The following is a 20,915-nucleotide window of genomic DNA, read 5'->3' as shown; positions in this document are numbered from 1 at the left end:
ACATTATGATATCTCACCCAGGGTTGCAATGCCTCTGTAAAAGAACAGGGGGAGATACCCTCGTTTGAAAGGATGTGAAACAAAGTAAAATGTTTAAATGACTACCCCAGTGTACAATGAACCATGAATTTGTGTGATGCTGAAAACAAAAAACTGCATTCTTCTCCAAAACCTTGCTTTATGAGACTCATGATACCCTCTTGGATTCCCACTGCTGCCTCCATTAGGATATTTCTTACTCAGGAAATTTCAGTGACTTCTTTTTTTTCCTTTCCAGCTATCACTGTGGTATTCAGAATCTTCTTTAAATTCGAAGCCTAAGTTCTCATTGGAGTTTTAAATAGTAAGTGGTTTGTTTACTACTTTTGAGTCAATTGTTTGTAGAACTAGACTGTAACCCAGGGTTCAAAAACCTCCTTCTCTCAGTTGTCATTAGCTCTGAGACCTAATAAAATAAAAACCAGAGAAATAGAACAGCAGCTTTGTTGGGGGAGCAAGGGATGGATTTCTTCAGGGCTTGAACTCAATTAGCATAAAGTAGAAATTTTTGGTGCTAATAGTTTCAGTAGAATATGACATGTCTTATAGATAGCACAGCCTTTCTAGTCTGACATTTTAAAATTGACCTTTCTTCCAAGAGAAGGTATATACTTTATTCTTTTGTGAAAAACAAATTAATATATATAGCTCTCTATCATAACACATATCCACACATATGTACAAATTCTGGGAACAGAAAGCACACAGCACAACTGTAATAATCCAAGAGTCTGTGATTTCTTAAGTGTTGTTTCTCCCTTTACCAAGGCAGATTGTAATCCATCAATAACTTTGAAGGTGGTCATCATTTTTTGTGACCAAAAAAATTTGTCACCCTGCAGACCAATCTGATTATGAACCTTGTCAGATTTAGTTTATCTGGTTCTTTAATGGCAGCCAATTTATCACCAGAAAGAAAAGGCTGAGAAAATATTAAATAATAATTGGTTGAAAAGAAGGATGGAACATTTTCTAACTGCAATTCAACTTCAATTAAATATGACTTAAAGAGAAGTATATGAGTTTAGTTCATCATAATTATTATATCTTTTTCAGGTATTTTCTGTTACTTTGATGTAAAAAGTATGCAAAGACATTTGTCATTTAAGGAGAAACTTCCCTAACATATGACCCATATCACTTCTTAATTTTCTCTATTGTACGATAATTATTGGTATATTTGTCTTGCCTTTCATTTGCCTATAAGTTTTTTGAGACCAGGTCCTTCGTCACGTTTACTTTTGCCAGGCAGCTTTACTTATAGAAGTCTAAAAATATGTTTGGTGAATTGAACAGTCAAGTCTTAGATGGTACTACTGCTTTGAGTTAAACCTCAGGCCTAAGATTTATACAGCTTCAAGTAAGAGAAAGGTTTTCTCATTTACTTGTTGCACAATAGAGTTAAAAGAACAAGATGTTAGAGATATGAGGAAAAAATTGAGAGAATATTAGGATAAAGTCATCATGGAGCACAAAATGAGTTCCTGATTGTTTCATTTGAAGAAATGCAATAGAAAAAAAAATTAGAAACAGAGGAAATACAAATCTTCTAGCTCAGACTTTGACTGGTTTATGTCATTTCAGATCCTCCACAAGATTTTAAGAATATCAGGTCATGTGGAATTTATTGTCAAAAAACTATTTTGGGGGGCAGCTAGGTGGTGCAGTGAATAGAGCACTGGCCCTGGAGTCAGGAGGACCTGAGTTCAAATGCAGCCTCAGACACTTAACACTTAGTAGCTGTGTGACCTTGAGCAAGTCACTTAATCCCAATTGCCCAGCCTTCCCCCTCCAAAAAAGCAAAAAAAAAAGTATTTCATCACAAAAGGGCTGCCACTGAGTATATATGTAAATTAGAAAGAGAAAGCTGGAACTCAGACACTTTTGTAAATAGGTTTGCTTAAATCCAAAACTGTTCACTAATAAAGGATGAAATACGAGCCTGCTAGAAATAGATAGAAATAAGTTGAGAGCTGAAAGTGGGAAAGGTCTAGAGTAACATCATATTGAAACTCATTAAATGCAAAAACAACTGCCTTTTATCCCTGGTGTTTCTTCAGCAAGTTTATCCAACAAGAAGACCAGAAGCTAGTTGAAAGATATGACCGATGAGGACCTGGAAATTTTTCAAATCACTTTAGTTGAAAATATATGATTAAGCTATGCTTCTGAGTTCCTCTAGATATGTCCACACTCAAAAGTTGTAAATCACACTAGTCTCATTTGTGGATAGTATGACTAACATTCTAGGAAACTTAGATTCAAAGTCACTGTCCCATTTTAGCAATTATTTCCATTTTCCTAAATGGAAAAAAAAATTTGACTAAAAAAAATAACATTTCCCAATGTGATTCATTTGCTGCTTCTGCTCATTAATTACCTTTCCACATAGATGTTCTTTCCTGTCCCAAGGGAGTAGAGGCTGCACAGAATGTGGTAGCATGAAATCTGCACATCACTCACTGAAACAAAGAACAGCTGTCACTCATTTGGCATCAATCTTGGTGTCACCACTTGCACATTGAATGAGTTCCACGAATAGAAAAAAGTTGTTTTATATTGAGCAAAAGCTGCTTAATAGCTAATTTTACAAATCATTTTAATTTTTTTAATGCCTCCATTACTAAAGCCACAGGAGAAGGCATTAGATAGAAAAAATCTGAGCTGATATTTTGGCCAGTTTCAGTTCAGGCCCAGGGTCTCTTTATGGGTCCATGACTCTATATAGGTTCCTGTACGTGGAAGCACTGGTACACTGAGAAAAGTCACATCTAATCTGAAGCCTTCATTTGTAAAACTTCCATAACAGAGTGAGATGCCATATTAAAATTTCTTCTTTCTGAGGTTCCAGCCTACAAAGGCTGCTAAAACAATGGAGCCTGAAAAATGAGCTTACTAATTCCTAAAGTTACCCTTATCTTTCCTTATCTTCCTGGTACTTAAGCATTAATTCTTCCTTATGTTCTACTATCCTTGTAAACCTAAATTTGTGCTTTTTAAAGGTGAGCCAAATCTCTGATTCACATACTTTTATAATAATCCCATAGTATTTCCAAAGGGGAAAATCTGATTTCTAATCATGTATTTTTTTAGACTGTATTTTTTAAAAATATAAACAAACTTATTATATCAATACACTATTATATCTTCAAAATGACTGCTTGAGTTTAACACTGTGTCAACATAATTTCAACAAAGCTGATTAAAAAAAAAAAGAAAAGTTCATTTGTTTTGGGTACATTGACCCTATCTGAATTTTTTCCCCAAACAAATAATTTTAGTTGTTCAGGGGTCAACTAGACCCAATTAGATATCTGCAATCAGTCAGTTCAAATACATACATAATTTTGTTAGCAAAACTTTTAAAAATGGTTGCAAAATAGTATTTACACGTGGCAGCCTATGAAAAATAAAATAATATCTACCACCTTCTTTTACCAGAGAACTCTGTCTCAATAAAAAAGTATACACTTTTGCAACTTTCCATATTTTTGGTTTTTAAAATATTAATCAGGGATATAAACAGAAATCTAGAGTTTTGATAATTTGGCAACAAATTTATATTAATTTTTAGAGTCCCTGTATCTCCTATTCCCATAAAAAACTTTTGAAATTAAATGACAACTTCATACATAAAGAATGTCTAAAAATCTGGACCAGAATAAAGATCAATAAGCCATGGAATATAAGTTAAAATTTTTCTCCAAACTATATATATATATTTTTTTTTTCCTTTAAATAATTTTCAACTTTTTAAAGATAGGAATAAAAACATGGAGGAATCAAACACCTTCTTAATCAGACTTCAGTCTTTGTGTCTTAGAGTGAATAAAAGAAACATTTGCTGCCTGTGGCCATGTGTGATGTTACAATTCTGCCAAGTAATTGCAAACCAATGGTAAATTAAAAAAAATAATAACTTACAGAGTAAATCCACTCCAAACTGATGCTGAGCAACATGCTCATAGATGGAGGTCAATATCGGTAAAAGAGCCACTGTGGTATAATTGATATTCTGAGAGACACCTTTAATCTGTGTTCGGGAATGGGTGAACTTCCCAAGCTTTAGGTTTTCTGAAGTCTTTTCCAAATCTTCTGCAGCATTTTCAAAGAATGCACGTAACCCAGCCTTTACAAGCTCCGATCCTGATTTCATTACTGTTCTGTAAATATGAAATGGTCAAAATTAGAATTTTTATATGAACTTTTATTCAACTGTACTTTGATAGCTGGTGTTTCAAATGATGTGCTGGAAAGTGTTTTGGACAGATGTTTTACTTTCTGGTCCCCAGAATAGAGTATATTGGGTTTAGTGAGAATAGTTAACTCTTAAGAGTGAGAACTGCAACTTCAAATTAGGCAATTCAATTCAATATATATTCATTAACTGCTTACCTAGTCATAGTGCAATGCCTAGTTTACAGGAATAAATTTTGGGATTCCCCCAAATGAACAGGATGAGCAAGACATTGACTTAGGCTATTTTTTTTTACTAGCTTAAGGGAAAGTTATATTTATTTGTATGCCTCTACAAGCAAGGGCTTATGAAAAGACCTCCCTGAGGTTCATCATGAATCAATATCACTATTGTCATAGTAAGAGGCCTTCTGCCTGACCGCCAAAAAATATCAATCAGAAACTGTTTTGAGGAAAATATATCCCAGTAGGTTTTTATGGAGAAAACTGAATAAATGATAATAATTTTAAGCGACCTTCAGATTCAGATTTTGATGAGGCTTTAAGATTTTGGTATGTTGGATTGTTAGAAGAAAAAAAATGTGACTAACTAGATTTTTAATAGACAATCTCTTGGTTGTCTACATGGAGAAAAATGCATAAAAATGTCAGAAATGGTTTGAGGCCATAAGAACTAGTTAAGGGACTCTGAAGCCTTTTCACTCAATGATTTGACATATCCTCTGTCATTTCCCTTTCTTAGACTTCCCCAGGTAGGCAGTGGCATGTCTTTTGCTCCATAGGTAATAAATGAAGTGAGGAGGGCAGAGAAGCAATCTTTAATAAGCTGTAAAAGAAAAATTGGGCAAATTTACCTCGTGTCAAGTGTCTGAGCTAGGATGTGTAGGCAGCTCACCATTGTAGTGGAATCACTTCCTAGAATGAAAATGTAAAATGACTTTATAGATTGTTCTGCCTTTCTTTAAAATGCATTTTACTATAAGCAAAGTTCACATAGTATAAATCTGTTGTAATTAAGCACCAATATACATAATGCTATGCCTCTGCTTTAAAATGATGCATTTATTCTATCACCGATGCAGCCCCCATTCCTATGATTGGTGTTAGATGCAAATCTTAAAAAACATTCATTGGTGTGGAAAATAGGAGTTGTTAAAGGGGATGAGAAGATAATTTATCATGCTTTAGACTTATGGTAAAATGTGTGACACCTTAGTCCAAGTCTTAGGTTTATTTAACAAAGCATCAAATAGAGGGAAAAATGCAAGTTTAGGATAAGAATAGGGACAAGGGCAGGGATAGCTTAATCAATACTTCACTGAACTTACCAAAGAGGGAAATCCTATGTCTAACAAGAGCAGCAAGTTTGCAGAACAGGCTAAAGCAGAAAAGAATGCAAAAGAGTAGGAGAGACAGAAAGATTAAACAACTGTTCAGAATTCAACATCCAACACCTGAGAGAGAAGAGAGTAAAGGGAAGGTGTGCTGTGGCTCCCTCAAAGTATGCTCTGTATCACACACACAAAGACATTCTGTTTCTTTCCTATAAAGGGATTATAAAGATTATTTAAAGGATAATTCTAACCTTGTTGAAAAATAATATATCTGGACAATGTGGGGTTTTGTTTTGCTTAACTACGGGTTTTTTTTTTTTTTAACAATTTCTGTTTTTCTTGCTCTCAGTGGAGAAGATGGGAGTGGGAGAGAGAGAATGCAGATCTGAAATTAAATAGAAATGAATTTTTTTAAAAAAGAAAATGACAAATAGTGATTGCTATTTCTTGCAGCATTTTAAAGCACATCTTGCTATACTGTATTTTTTTATAACATTCAAATGTAATGGTATATTATAGTCCTAGAATAATTTAAAAGAGTTTAAGGAGTAATTAATGGCAAATCATTGTATAATTTGCACATGGGCATTGTGCAATTGGGAGAGGGTGAGAGAATTTCTTGGAAATGTAAGGGTAGTAATGATTAAATGAGCAAGGACAAGTTGCTTGTTGTTTCTGAACCAGTTTTCTCATCTGTAAATTGGGGCTAAAATGTTTGCACTACCTATTTTTTGAAAGAAACACATTTGAATGATAAACTGCTATATCAGAGGGCTTCATGGTGTTATTGAAAGAGTGTTGGGCTTGGAGTTAGGAAGATCTGTATTGGATTCCCACATTTGAAACAGAATTATGATCCAAGGTAAGTCACTTATCTTTTCTAAGCTTTAGTGTGCTTATCTGTAAAATGGGGATAATCTACCTCACAAGGATTGTTGTAAGGATCAAATAAGATCATCTATCTATAGCATCATTTTGCAAAACAAGCTATTATCATGGTAGTTCATACATGAAAGATGTTATTCAAATACAGGGAAATTTTGTGCTACAAATAAGATTTACAACAGATAACTTTCCTGTCTTGCAATCCTCATTAGATCACTGGCAGAATGGATGACCATGCTAATGGTGTTTCCCCTCTCTGCTTGGGATGGCTGCCATTCCTGCCAAGAAAGATCTCTATGAAGGAAGGGCAGTTATTTATTCTTTTTATATTTTCTGTACATTTATCTCATCTCTATTTGCTGAAACTGTACCCATCCTTCAAGGTCCTGATCAGATTGTTATCTTCTACATTAAGCTTTCCCTGCTATTCCAGTTGGAAATTAATTTCCTATCCTCATAAAGGTCATAATGAAAACAATGACAATAGCTCACATTTATGTGGTATTTTATGATGTATAAAAAAGTGCTTTATGACTATTATCTCACTTGATCCTCACAATAATATCAAGAGGTATTTAAAGCAAGTATTATTATCCCCTCTTATAGATGAGGAACCTGAGGCTCCAATAGATCAAAGTACATGCCTAAAGGCATGCAGCTAGTAGTAGCCAACCAGAAACTTGAAACTAAATCTCCTGACTCCAAATTCATTTATCTTTCTACTATAATAATTATCTTTCAACTGTAATAACATTTTGTTTGTACTTCTCTTATATACTTAATACATTCTATTCTGTCTTATATGTGGCTTATCTTTCCTGTGAGCTTCTTTCATCCAAAGACTTTACCTTATTTAGTACTGCATCTCTTAAAATTGGTGCATAACAAATGTTTATTGAATGAAGATGTATGAACAGTGAGGGTTGCTGGTGACCTGAATTTTTTTTTTAGTAGAGAAGATGTAATGGGAATGGGAATTTGAAGATCTTCCCTGCCCCTTAATAGACCTTAACAGACCTAGGGGGGAGTTTGAAGACCTTCCCTGCTTTGAAAGTAGACTCTGCCCCCTAATAGACTGAATGTAATCACATAGAGCCTGTGATGGAGGGAATTTGCTGAAGGGTAGAGCAGAGCCCACAGGATGCTTCCCTATTGTGAAGATAAACTCTGTCTAATAGGCTGAATGTAGTCACAAGGAGCCTGTGGTGGGAGGAGTTCACTGAAGGGAAGCAGAGTCCACAGGAAGTTGGGAGCCAGAGCTAGAGAGACAGTAGGAGAGAAAGGTGCTCAGCCAAGAGAGAGAGAGGTTTGTGAGTAAATATTGATCTTGTATTGGTTTGTGGGAAAGCTAAAGAACGGTGTGGCTCTCAGTGTTATTATGGCTTCTTAATATCTTTGGTACTATGATGGAACTCGTTTACTGGTTTTGGGATTGGGTTTTCTGGTATCTAAATAAATGCTTTAGTTCTGTCCTCTATATAGAGAGTTTGGTATATTTTGCAATTGAATGTCATGTGATATTTATAGGCATGGTCTTTATTGTGATCATGGGTGATATAAATATTGCATTGGCACTATAGAAGACTCAAAATTTATCCTCTTGTTCTGTGTATTTAACAGAAAATTCTACTCAGAATATCTCATCCTAAGTCATTTATTCTAGCCATGAAAATAAGTAACAGCTATGAACCTAAAAAGATCAAAAGAAATCAGGTATTATATCAATTAGAAAATAAATATTCCCTGCCTCCTTCCCCTTTGTATTTGACTTTTGAGTGAATCTGCGTCTGAAGAGAACTGTTGATGGTTAAGGCAATGAATGGTATTAGAGGTGGCATGGTTGGTTGGTCAAAAAACCTGGATCTAGAGCTCTGGTTCTTCCACAGACTATAGTGGTATTTTAAGCAACTTTATTTGAATAAACCTCAGTTTTCTCCTCTATAAAATGGCTTACAGGTTTTGTTTTTTTTGGTCTGGTTCTGTTATTCCCTGTAGAGTTTCCTACAGGGAACTCTACAAAGAAGAAACTCTGACTACTGGTGCACATCAGGAAGTCTTCCTTAACTTACAGTTGGGACATTTGCCCAGGACACTGAGAGGTTAAATGACTTGCCCAGTCACTGTGTATCAGAAACAGGACTTGAATCCAGGTCAGGTCTCCATCTATTAACTACTCCAGGCTTCCTTTGAGAATACAGGTTACAGGAGTCTGAATTGTATAAAAGCAAAGTTTCACAAATACAGTAATAGTATTTAAAGATAATTCTTAAAACAATAATGCTTTGGGATCATAAGTAGATGGCTGAGTTGCCTAGCTTTATTGCTTTCATGGCATCTTAAGTATTGTAAGAATTCTCAGTGAAGAATCAAGTCCCAGACCTAGAACTTTGAAGTCTTTTACTATTTACATGGAGAATGATTTAAACAGGACTTTTGCCCTATGTTCCACATTGCCAGGCTCCAGAGTGCCTCCACTCTGCTTACATACAGGTAATCTCATAATACTTGAAGTTTCGAAGATAACTTAAAGGGATGCCTGGTTGCTTTTCTAAATTCAAAAGTACCTGAAGAATAGGAGTTAAAAGAAAAATTTGGAAACTACTAGCCTAAAGAGAACAAGGACATAAAGAAGCATGAAGATGAGAGTAATAAGGACTTGCAAATATAACCTTATTTAGTATATGCATTTCAATATTCCATTTGGGTAAAATTAGTAGGAGAGAAACACTTAGGGGAAGAGTGCTAGAGTTGTCAAGAGAGACCTGGATTCAAATCTACTTCTGATATTAACTGTGACAAAGGGCAAATCATTCAAACTCCTCCAACTTTAGCTTCCTTATCTATAAAATGAAGCTAATACCTGTAGTGATTACCTCCTAAGGTCATTGGGATGCTTAGAGGAGATAATGTAGGTCAACGGTTTTTCAAACCTGCCATACTGTCAGCTATTATTTTTAGTATACTGACAACTCAACAATTTTTTAGAAAAGTCTTTGGCAAGATTATTTATATATATATATATATGTATATGTATATATACACACACATACATACATATATATGCATATTATAGAGTCTCTTGTCTCTCTCTACATGTGTGTGTACGTACACATGAGATAATTTAGATAATTTCCAGTAAAGTCCTACTCTGATATCTCATTATGGCATAGAGGTGAACCTGGCTTCTCAAAGGTTATGCTAGCAGAGCACAAGCTTTGGTGGGATGGAATGGGGTTGTGGAAGCCAGAAAGCCTTTGAGCATAGACCTGGTGACATATGCTTTGTCTTTTTTTTTTCATGTCCAGTTTTCCTAGCTTTGGAAAAGCTCATTACCAGGAGGTTGACGATTAGGTGATGAATAATTATGGCCACAGCAACTAATAAATTACAGCAAAAGTCTCCTAACTGGGCTCTTGGCTATAAGACTCTCACCACTCCAGGCCATTTTACACATTGTTGCCAAAGTAATTTTCCTTAAGCCCAGATCAACCAACTCTAGAGGCTTCCTATTGCCTCAAGGACAAAAATATAAGTTCTTCTGTTTATAGCCCTACATGTCACGCCCCTAACTTTTCCTTGGAGTTTCGCTGAATATTACCTGTGCTCCTGCACTCTGCCTTTCCAGTCAAACCAGCCTTACCTTTGCTCCTTACACATTCTACTACATCTATGGTTTCTGCGACTTTGAACTGGCCATGCCCTATGTCTGGAATGCACTCTCTCCTTAACCTCTGCTTCACAGAATGCTTTTATTAATCTAAGATATAGTTTAAGCACTATCTTCTACATGAAATCTTTTCTGACACTCTCAAATGCAATGGTCTTCTCCCCTAAACTACATTGTATTTAATGACTTCGTATATATTCATTTGTGTATAAATTTATATTTTAACTGTATATATTTTGATATGTACTTGTTTCCATTAGAATGCAAGCTCACTTCAAAGAGGGACTGTTTAATGCTTTGTATATTATTTCTGGTGTCTAGGACAGCACTTGACACATAGCAGGCATTTATTAAATATTTTTTTTTAAAAGCAATCGGGGTTAAGTAACTTGCTCAAGGTTACATGGCCAGTTATTTCTGGGTGTGGTGCTAAGTATCTGAGCCCGGATTTGATCTCCAGGTCATTCCGACACTGGAGCCGGTGCTCTTACTCACTGAGCCACCTGGCCGCCCCTTATTAAATACTTATTGATTGACTGAAGACTGCTAAGACAATGGAGAATTTGATGTGTGTGAGGGAATACCTAGATGGATGAAATCACAGATCTTTTGATGTACTGAAATAATAGGTTTTAGATAGAATTTCAGTAAAGGGTCATAAGGTGGCTGTCTGAATAAATCTATTTCCTTGAAGAAAAAAAATAAAATATGAGATATTTTAGGAATAGGAAAGTCTACAAATGTATACAACTGACCTCTGTCAGATTTATGCAACTTATCTTACTTTCCAGTTTCTACTTTGTCTTTTATATTTTCAATACTTAATGAAATAAATTTATACTACTTAATATGTTTAAACTTTTTAAAAAAGTATTGCATAGATTTTAAGGTTCTATTACTTTGGATTAGGATATTCCAATCCCCTCATAGTTATTGAACTTAAGTATTTATTTTTGAAAAGCTCTCTTTTCCCCTACATGATTAGTGATGCTTGATAGCAAGGGAGCCTTGTGATGTGGGTACTATAGATTCAGTAGACATTCAGAAGTGCTTTGTTGCTAAAAAAAATCCAGGGAATTTACTTTCTCCTACACTACACAAATATGGAAAAATGCAGACTATGGTTCAATACACCTATTAGGCTTGTGCCATCTTATTTGTCTATTAGGCATCAATCAGGTGTACACACTGAGACCTAATATTAAAACGTAGCTTTGAGGAAAACTTTTCTTCCCTATCTAAATCAGGTAGGTTTTCCTGGCACTTGGATCAGATATCTTGATTGGGGAAAGGTAATGGTAATGGGATTTGAAGATCTTCCATGCCCCTTGTATTGGCAAGCTAACAGGTACTTAGCACTCAGTTTCAAGTTTATAACTGTGTCAAGTATTAAGACCCAGAACTTGTGAATCCCACAGTGGGATGAACTTGCTGACATTACAGGAAGGGGCAGGAAAGGGAGGAGCTAATACCTTATATAAAGAAAAGCTCAAGCTAGAGAGCCAGAACTTCTGGGAGCAAGCAGCATGGAGGCTGAGCCGCTGCTGTGAATGAGGAGAGGAGGATCCTTGCTTAAGGGAATGAATGAGGAAAGCAGGATCTTTGCCTGAGGGAGGCTGTTTTGTTATTAAGGCTTGGGAATGTGGGTGTTCACTGCATTAACTATGTGTACGAACTTTGTGGTTACTATAATGACTTTGATCTTTTGGTTTTACGACTTGGTTTTCTGATATTTGAATAAAGGCTTTGGTTGTGTCCTCCATGTGGAGAGCCTGTTACATTTTGTGATTCACAACTATACCAGCATATTCATAACCACTGTGGGTGTTGTAAATTTCGGATTGGTGTTACAGGAAAATAGAGTAAGACTTACTCCAAGGAATATAAAGGATGATTCCCCTTCACTTTTTAAGACATCCTAGGAATACGATCAATAATAATGTAGTTGCTTATAGAAATCTATTCTTCCTCAAAACTAGACTTCCCTTTTCCAAAGTCTGAAAATGCTACAAGTTATAAGAGTTACAAAGTAATCTCAGGCTTTTGCTAAATATTACTTAAGGAACAGTGATGAATACATAAAACTAACCCCCCTTTCTTCTTTGCATTTCTTTTTAATAGACAACAGAATAAATTAACATATTCCTTCTTCTAAAGAAGAAGTAAGACAAGAAGACCAAAAGTGCAGTTAGCAACAAACTATCAAATAAACAAATCTATTATTAAATTCTCTAAAGGATTTACTCTTTAGTTTTTAAGTAATTTAGTCTTAAAATAAAACACATGTACATGCACATTGTGAACTTTCCTTACACAATGACTCACCTGGCCACCATTTCTTTCTCTTTATTAGAGGCATAGCCACTGCTACTGAGTGGCTTTAGTGGGGATGAAAGGAAGTAGAGGCAGTGGTTGGTGAAATACTGGTCGACCAAGGGAAGGAGAACCTGGAAAATCAGTTATAGGTTAACTTTTGGGAGTGAGGACACACAAAGGACCCACTTTATTTTTTAAAAGTAGTTTGTTCTTCAACTCCACTTAATGGGAGACTCCATTAGAGCATTCCATTAGCTGCATTTCTAGGAAGCTTTTCAGATGACCTTGAGAAGATGTAGTCTTGAGTCCAAGTACTCACTCACCTATCCATCTAGAGCTTCTAGATATCTCAGAATCTTAGTCTAAGTTGGCCCTTTGAGGCCATCTAGTCCAACTTATAACTGAAAAGGAGTGTCTCCTATACATTACTTTCAAGTAGTCATCCTATCTAGGGCCACAATGGATCATTATAATTACACTGAATTTTATTTTATTGTTTCTTCAATTTTCATTACTGTCATCATACATACTTTTGCCTGGTTCTCATTAATTCATTCTGCAACAATTCCAGTCTTCTCATGTTTCTCTGATTTCCATTTGTCATTTTTTTGTGGTATGATATTTTGCTATATATTCATGTACCACTATTTGTTTAGTCTTTCCTTTACTGATGGGTAACCACTTTGTTACCTTGAAAAAAGCTGCTATTAACATTTTGGTTTCCCTGCCTTAAGTCTCATCTCTTTCAATTCATCTACAATACTGCCAAAATGACATTCCTAAAGCCTGTCAGGTCCGTTTCTCAATAAGCTTCAGTAACATTCAATACAAATTCCTCTGGCATTTAAAATCCTTTATATTCTGCCTTTCTAGGCCTATTTTACATTACTGTCTTCATGTATTCTGCATTCCAGGGCAAAAAGGTTTTCTTGCTGTTCCTCACACACAGTACTCCATATCTTGTCTCCTTACCTTTGCAAAGAATGTTTTGTCATGCGCAAATTAGACTCTCCTTACTTCTGCTATTTAGCATCCCTAAGTTTCCTTCAAATCTCATCTCAAGTGCCACCTTTTAACATGAGGCCTTTCCTGACTATTCTCTCAATTCCTAATATCTCTTCCCAAAATTGTCCGCTCAGAAATTATCATGCATTTATTTGGCATATACTTGTTTTCGTGCATGCTGTATCTTCCACAGAAGGTAAGCTTCTTAAAGGCAGGGGTTGCCTCATTTTTGTCATTTCCTTGAATATAGTAGATACTTAATAAATGCTTCTTGGTTGAATGACTGACAGTGTGTGGGACATAGTGGGCACTTAATAAATGTTTAGTGACTGACTGACTGACATATTTACAACTGTTCTTTCTCACCTCCTTGGGGCATAAGCCTCACAGTGGGATCTCATGGTCAAAAGGCATGGGCATTTTAGTCATGTTTTTAGCAACATTCCAATCAGTTTTCCAGAATTCAGTAGTGTAACAGTTTACACCTCCATCAACACTGTATTAGTTTGCCTGCCATCATGCAGGTCCTCCAGCACTGCCTATTTCTGTCTTTTATCTTTAATAGTTTTCTGGGTGTAAGGTAAAACTTCAATGTTGTTTCACTTTACGTTTGTATTATGATTATCAATTTTTATTTGTTACAGTATTTCATATATTGATAATGTACAGTTTTTCTTCTGAAAATTATTTATTTCTATTCTTTGATGACTTATCCATTAGGGAATAGTTGATAGTCCTGTACATGATGATCAGACTTTTATTAAAGATATCTAAAAGATATTTTCCCTCAATCTAGATTCCCTTTTCAGTTTAGCTGAACTGATTTTGATTACATACAAGACTTTCAATTTCATATAATCAAAATTTTCTTTTATCTTTTGTGTTTTCTTCCACTCATTATTTGATTAGGAATTCTTTCCCTAGTCAGTTGTGAAAGGTACTTTTATACATTTTCCTCTAATTCTTTAATGTAACTTCTTATGTATAGGCTTAGCATCCAGTTTGAACTTACTGTGGCATATGATGTGATTGTTTTAAACCTATTTTTTGACAAACTGTTTTCCAGTTTTCCCAAGAGTCCTTTCCCTAGTAGTTTGGGTTCATAGAATACTGGGTTAATGAGTTCAACCGCAGAAAGGGACTCTTCTTATTTATTCTAAAATGATTTCCTATTTCACTCTGCACAAGAGCTTCTCTCCTCGAGCCTCCCATTCTGCCCCTCTGAGACACAGCCTCTTACTTTACTGAAGCCAATTCTTTACTTTTTTCATCTCAAAGTCCCTTAATATCATTCTTTATTCTATACTGTTTTTCCTTAGTTTTTAACAGTGAGGAAGTCCTTCTCCATGTCATGGGCAAACACTCTACATGTGTCATTGATCCCATCCCCTCTCATCTTCTCTAGCAGATTACAGTCTCAGTCATTCTCTCAAATATTCAACCTCTCCCTATTCAAGGGAGTCCCCATCCAAGGCTTCCCCATCCTTAAAAAAACTTCCCTAAATTTTACCAGCCTTTCAATCTATCATCCCTGTTCCCTTTCTCTGAAAACTTCCAAAAAAAAATCCTATATACACTGGGTTATTCTACTTCCTTTCTTCTCACTCTTTGCAATCTGGCTTCTCATCTTACTACTTGATGGAAGCATATCTTTCTAAAGTTACTAATAACCTTTTTTCCTCTGGTTATTTCTTTTAAAAATTATTATTGTATTTTTCTCAATTACATGTAAAACAATTTTAAATTTTCATTTTTAAAAATTTTGAGTTCTAAATTTCCTCCCTCCCTCCTTCCTTCTTCCTACCCCTTGAAAAGATAAGCAATTTGATATAAACAATACATGTGAAGTCATGCAAAATATTAGCCATATTAGCCATGTTGCAAAAGAAAACATAGGCCAAACCCTGTCCCTCCCACCCCCCATAAAAAAGTTTTTAAAAAAGTATGTTTCGATCGCCATTCAGACACCATTCATTATTTCTCTGGAGTATAGCACTTTTTATTCTAAGACCTTGGACACTGTCTTAGATCACTGTATTGCTGAGAATACCTAGGTCATTCATAATTGTTCATCATATAATATTGCTATTACTGTATACAGTATTCTCCTTGTTCTGCTCATTTCACTTGGCATCAGTTCATATAAGTCTTCCCAGGTTTTTCTGAAACCATTCTGCTCATCATTTCTTATAGCACAATAGTATTTTATCACAAAAATACATGGCAAGTTGTTCAATTATTTCCCAACTGATGGGCTTCCCCTCATTTCCAATCTTTTGCCATCACAAAAAGAGCTGCTATAAATATTTTGATACATATAAGTCCTTTTCTTTTTTCTTTGATTTCTTTGGGACACAGACCTAGTAGTGGTATTGGTGAGTCAAAGAATATGCACAGTTTTTGAACCCATTGGGCATAATTCCAAATTGCATTCCCAAATGGCTGGATTCACAATTCCACCAACAGTGCATTTGTGTCCCAATTTTCCCACATCCCCTCCAACGTTTGTCATTTTCCTTCTCAGTCATATTAGCCAATATTATAGGTATGAGGTAGTACCTCAAAATCATTTTAATTTTAACTTCTCTAATCAATAGTAGGCAGTTAGGTGGTGCAGTGGATACAGTGCCAGGCCTGGAGTCAGGAAGACCTGAATTCAAATGTGACTTTAGACATTGGCTAGCTGCTTGACCCTGGGGCAAATCATTTAAACCTTGTTTCCCTCAGTTTCCTCATCTGTAAAATGAGCTGGAGGAGGAAATGGGAAACTATCCAGTATCATTACCAAGAAAACCCTAAAAAGTGTCATGAAGAGTCAGACATGACTGAAATGACTGAACAACAAAAATCAATAGTAATTTAGAACATTTTTATGTGACTAGAGATGACTCTGAATTCTTCATCTGAAAACTTGTTCATATCTTTTGATTTATCAGTTGAGGAATGACTTATATTCTTATAAATTTGACCCAGTTTTCTATTTCTAGGAGCAATGAGGTGTTTATATGATACTCTTCCTGAAAATTTTTTTCTAGTTTCCGACTTTCCTTCTAATTTTGACTGAACTGATTATGTTTATGCAAAACCCTTTTAATTTAATGTAATCAGAATTATCCATTTTATATCCCATGATGTTATCTAACTTGTTTGGTCATAAATTCTTGCCTTATCCATAGTTTTGACAGATAAAACATTCCATGCTCCCCTAATTTATTATATCACCCATTATGTCTAAATCATGTATCCATTTTTTTTTTTTACCATATTTTGATGTATAATGTGAGATTTTGGTCGATACCTAGTTTCTACCAAACCGCTTTCTAGTGTTTCTGGCAATTTTTGTCAAATAGTGAGTTTCTGTCCCAAAAGTTTGGATCTTTGCATTTTTCAAATACTAAATTATTATGGTAATTTACTACTCTATATAGTGTACCTATTCTATTCCACTGACCCACCACTCTGTTTCTTAGGCAATACCAGATTGTTTTGATGATTACCACTATATAACAGTTTGAAATCTGGAACTGCTAGGTGGTTTACCTTCACATTTTCTAGGTCTTTTAATTACCATCCATAAATTTGATAAATATGCCACCTGCATATTTTTCTTAGTAAGTTACAAAAACATTCACCAAGAGTAAAATTCCATTGCCCTCTGCTGTTGAAAGAGTTAACCCTGAATTGACCTTAGGACTTTAGAACTTTCAAGGTCAGGGGCGGCCAGGTAGCACAGCGAGTAAGAACACCGGCTCCAGTGTTGAGAAGACCTGGAGATCGAATCCTGGGTTCAGACACTTAGCACCCACCCAGAAACACCTGGCCGTGTAACCTTGAGCAAGTTACTTAACCCCAATTGCTTAGGGGTGGCCAGGTGGCTCAGCGAGTAAGAGCACCGGCTCCAGTGTCGGGATGACCTGGATCAAATCTGGGCTCAGATACTCAGCACCACACCCAGAAATAATAACTGGTCGTGTAACCTTGAGCAAGTTACTTAACCCCGATTGCTTTAAAAAAAAAAAAAGAACTTTCAAGGTCTGACCATTCCACCATTTCTAAATCCGCCTCCTGTACTACCATTTTGCCCAGATCTCTCCACACTATTCCCAAGGATATCAAGTATACTATGTTTGTAGGCATTCCTCTAATTGACTGGTCTAGTTGTTGCTGCATTTGTGGTGGTGGTCAACAAAGGGAATGAGGACACTCAGCATGACTGGGACATATATGAACAGAGATGGCTACAGGATAAGGACTCATGCATCTGAAAAGGGAAACACTCTACTTTTCAAAGGTTATCTACACTTCTAGTTAGCTCTTTGGGAGAGGCAGGTAGAAGGAAGAGAAATGGCATATATGGCTTTAGAAAATATCATTATTTACTAATTTAGCTGGCAATTCTTAACAGCTAGATTACCCCTAATGCCATTAAATTGTTAACAATTGGTGTTTCAGTGGAAAAGAGTTAGAAGTGATTTACAACCAGAGGTTCTGGTTTGAATCCACCTACTTTTGCTTGTGACCATATTAGGGTCACAACCTCTTGAGGCCTGTTTTTTCATCTGTAAAATGAGGGGGTTGGACTAGATGACTTCTAATCTAGCTCTGATCTAGTGATATCTATTAAGTTCACCTAGAAGTGGAGAAACAATTGTTAATTTTAAGGGTACAGGATATCACTTACTTTGGCAAAGAATTTAATCTCTTGGTCATGAGGAGACTTTTCTGTTTTCCCACTGCTGACAATGGCTTCTACAAAGACACAGTTGATACAACTATCAGGCAGCATAAGACACAGGTATAGCATTTTTGTTTGAAAGCTTTTTCTGAGATGATTTGTGGTCCACAAAATATTCTTCTGCAAATATACTTATTAAGCACTACATATCTACATCTATATATCTATAACACTTTACATTAAAAACATCTGAAAGTTTTAGTGTTGTTCAAGCTCACTCAGCAAGAATTAGCAGTATGATATAGCATGGGAAACAGAAAAAATTAACAGAATTATCATTGTAATCTCAGTACTCTTAACTGTCATTGCTGCTATTTTCCTTTATAAAGCAAGAAAATGAACACAGAGAGGTTCCATTATCCCTGCTTGGTCACACAGCAACAAATATAAAAGAGTTAAATTTAGAATTAGTAGTAACAAATGAATCAGATCTAGCAGTGGAATCAATGTTTGAAGCGTCCTTCAGTGGGGGAAAAACAAAACAAAACAAGATTTTCCCTACAACACATTGTCAGATGTCAAAACAACTGTGGAAAATGGTAACACAAAATGACCATTATTTAAACAGCACAAGAAGAAATAGCAACAACTTTGTCAATGCTTCAGAATGAAACTTACCCAAATGGGCAATAAACTCTTGAGCAGAGTCAACATATTTTAGAATCTTCTTCAAAAATTTATAGGCAAATCTCTTTTCCATTGAGGAAGCATCCAATTCCATATCCTTCAGATCCCTAGTTTGGGAAATGGGGCAAAATCATCAGGAAATAACAGAGATATTATAATACAAGTAAGTATCAATATTGTTTTTATCAAAATTATTTACTTAAGTGAAGATGATTCTTATACCATATTAACAATAATGACTCACTACTTCAATCAACAAGTCTGTCAATAAGTACCTATTATATATCAGTCACTGGCCTAGACATTAAGGATAGGATACAAAGGCAAAATCAAATAGTTTCTACCTTCAAGAAGATTACACTCTATTGGGGAAACATGTACATATATAAAAAGTATACATATAAATATGTATGTATATGTACACTCATATATACACATATATGAAATCATTTCTGAAAGGAAGGAACTAATATCAGGGGAGATGATGAAAGGCTTCATAGAGGATGTGGCATTTGACCTGAGATTTCAAGGCTAGGGATCCTACTGGGCACTTGTAAGGAAGTAATATGTTAAAGGCATAGAAGTCAGCCTGTATAAACATATGGAGGCTCTTGCCCTTGTAAAGGTTGGCTGGCATCAGATTGTTAAAAATGCAGAAGTAGAAGAAACCTTGGAGATCATCTTTCTTCACCAATAAAAAAAGAGCAATAAAACCATTTTATTTAATTCTTTTTAATCTATAGAAAACTATATACCTACCCTTGAATAATCAATTCTTTTTAAAAATAGATTTTTATTGGTACCATTTGCTTTTACATTACTTAAATTTCTCACTGTATTCTGTACTCTCTTTTCTTCCAAAAAATCACTCCTTAATTATGCAGAATTAACAAGAAAAAAACAAAAAGATGTAAAAATCAGCAAAACCAGTCAATACATTGAAAAAATCTGATATTATATGCAATTTTTCATGACCAAGGACTTGCCCATGCATGCAAGGGAGAAGAGGGTTGTACTATTTTGTGGCTACTTTTCTATTTACAATGATGCGGTTATTGAGTACATGTTTTCCTGGTTCTGTTTATATCATCTTGATTCATTTCATCTAACTCCTTCTATGTTTCTTTGGAATATTTTCCATTAAATCCATATAATATAATCTGTTTAGCATTCCCCAATCTGTGTTATCTCCTTTTTTCCATTTTTTTTTTGCTGAAACAAAAATTGTAGGTATAAATATTTTTGTGTATATGGAGGCTATTTTGTTACTAATATTTTCCTTGGGTCATATATCACGTAATAAAATCAGTGGATTGAAGGTTATGGTCATTTTGGCCAGATTATTTGCAAAATTCCAATTGTTTTCCAGAATGGTTAGATAATCTATTCTGGAAACAGAGCAAAAGAAATGCCACCATAAATCTAAATGACATTTCTACCAATCCCAATGTTATAAAATGTCAAAGTATCATTCCTGTATCTTAACTTTAAACAAATTTTCTTATGAGGCTTTGGATTTTTAAAGGGCTTGATTCTATGAGCAATTCACCATTCTACCATGAGATTCATATAGTCAAAGCAATAGAGAGTTATTCATATATCTGCTGACATCATGACAAATTTATATAACCTAGCATAAAATATAAGGTCCTAGAGAACAAAGACTACCTCCTTTTTTTATGGTCCCCTAGTGCCTGGAAAATAGTACGTGCACTTGTTGAACTAACTGAATCACCAGAAATGTAGGCAAGTTCTTCCCCAAACAGATGGCCTAGAATAGAACTTAGATCTGTTTACCTTTCTATAGGAAGAAAGGCCTAACATTTCTCCCCTTGGTTACTGAAAACAGCCTTTCATACTATTTTCTTATCCTTGTGTGCTACTAGGGTGGGTTATGGACTACTGAAGTCTTGTGTTCTTTTGTATCCTCCCACATTTTTCCTTATATCTTCTATTTTGGCTCTATTCTTCTATATCATTACATTTAGCTAATGTTAAATAATAATTATCCCATCCTCCCTCTTAGTCTTTATTTCTTATTGCTGCTTTTTTTCCTTACAATACTTACAGAGATTAATTTTTTTCTTTAATTTATGCTTCACTAAATTGT

The 20,915-nt window shown here is 35.2% G+C and overlaps 1 protein-coding gene across 1 annotated transcript in view; it reads right to left on the bottom strand.

Annotated features, from left to right (window-relative positions):
* RYR3 (ryanodine receptor 3) overlaps positions 1-20,915 on the bottom strand; it is a 777,114-nt gene that overhangs the window by 124,500 nt on the left and 631,699 nt on the right. The window contains exons 58-64 of the mRNA XM_069097663.1: positions 18,797-18,912; positions 18,125-18,192; positions 12,448-12,569; positions 5,565-5,614; positions 5,091-5,151; positions 3,964-4,202; positions 2,420-2,501 (exon numbers count right to left, since the gene is read on the bottom strand). Of these exons, the coding sequence (XP_068953764.1) occupies positions 2,420-2,501; positions 3,964-4,202; positions 5,091-5,151; positions 5,565-5,614; positions 12,448-12,569; positions 18,125-18,192; positions 18,797-18,912 (738 nt within the window). The remainder of the gene's footprint in view (positions 1-2,419; positions 2,502-3,963; positions 4,203-5,090; positions 5,152-5,564; positions 5,615-12,447; positions 12,570-18,124; positions 18,193-18,796; positions 18,913-20,915) is intronic.

This window comes from Petaurus breviceps, unplaced genomic scaffold (genome assembly GCF_028583685.1).
Source record: "Petaurus breviceps papuanus isolate PSGF00001 unplaced genomic scaffold, PetGlider_PUasm1.0 37, whole genome shotgun sequence".
Classification (NCBI taxonomy): domain Eukaryota; kingdom Metazoa; phylum Chordata; class Mammalia; order Diprotodontia; family Petauridae; genus Petaurus; species Petaurus breviceps.
This window is presented reverse-complemented; position numbering and strand designations above follow the sequence as displayed.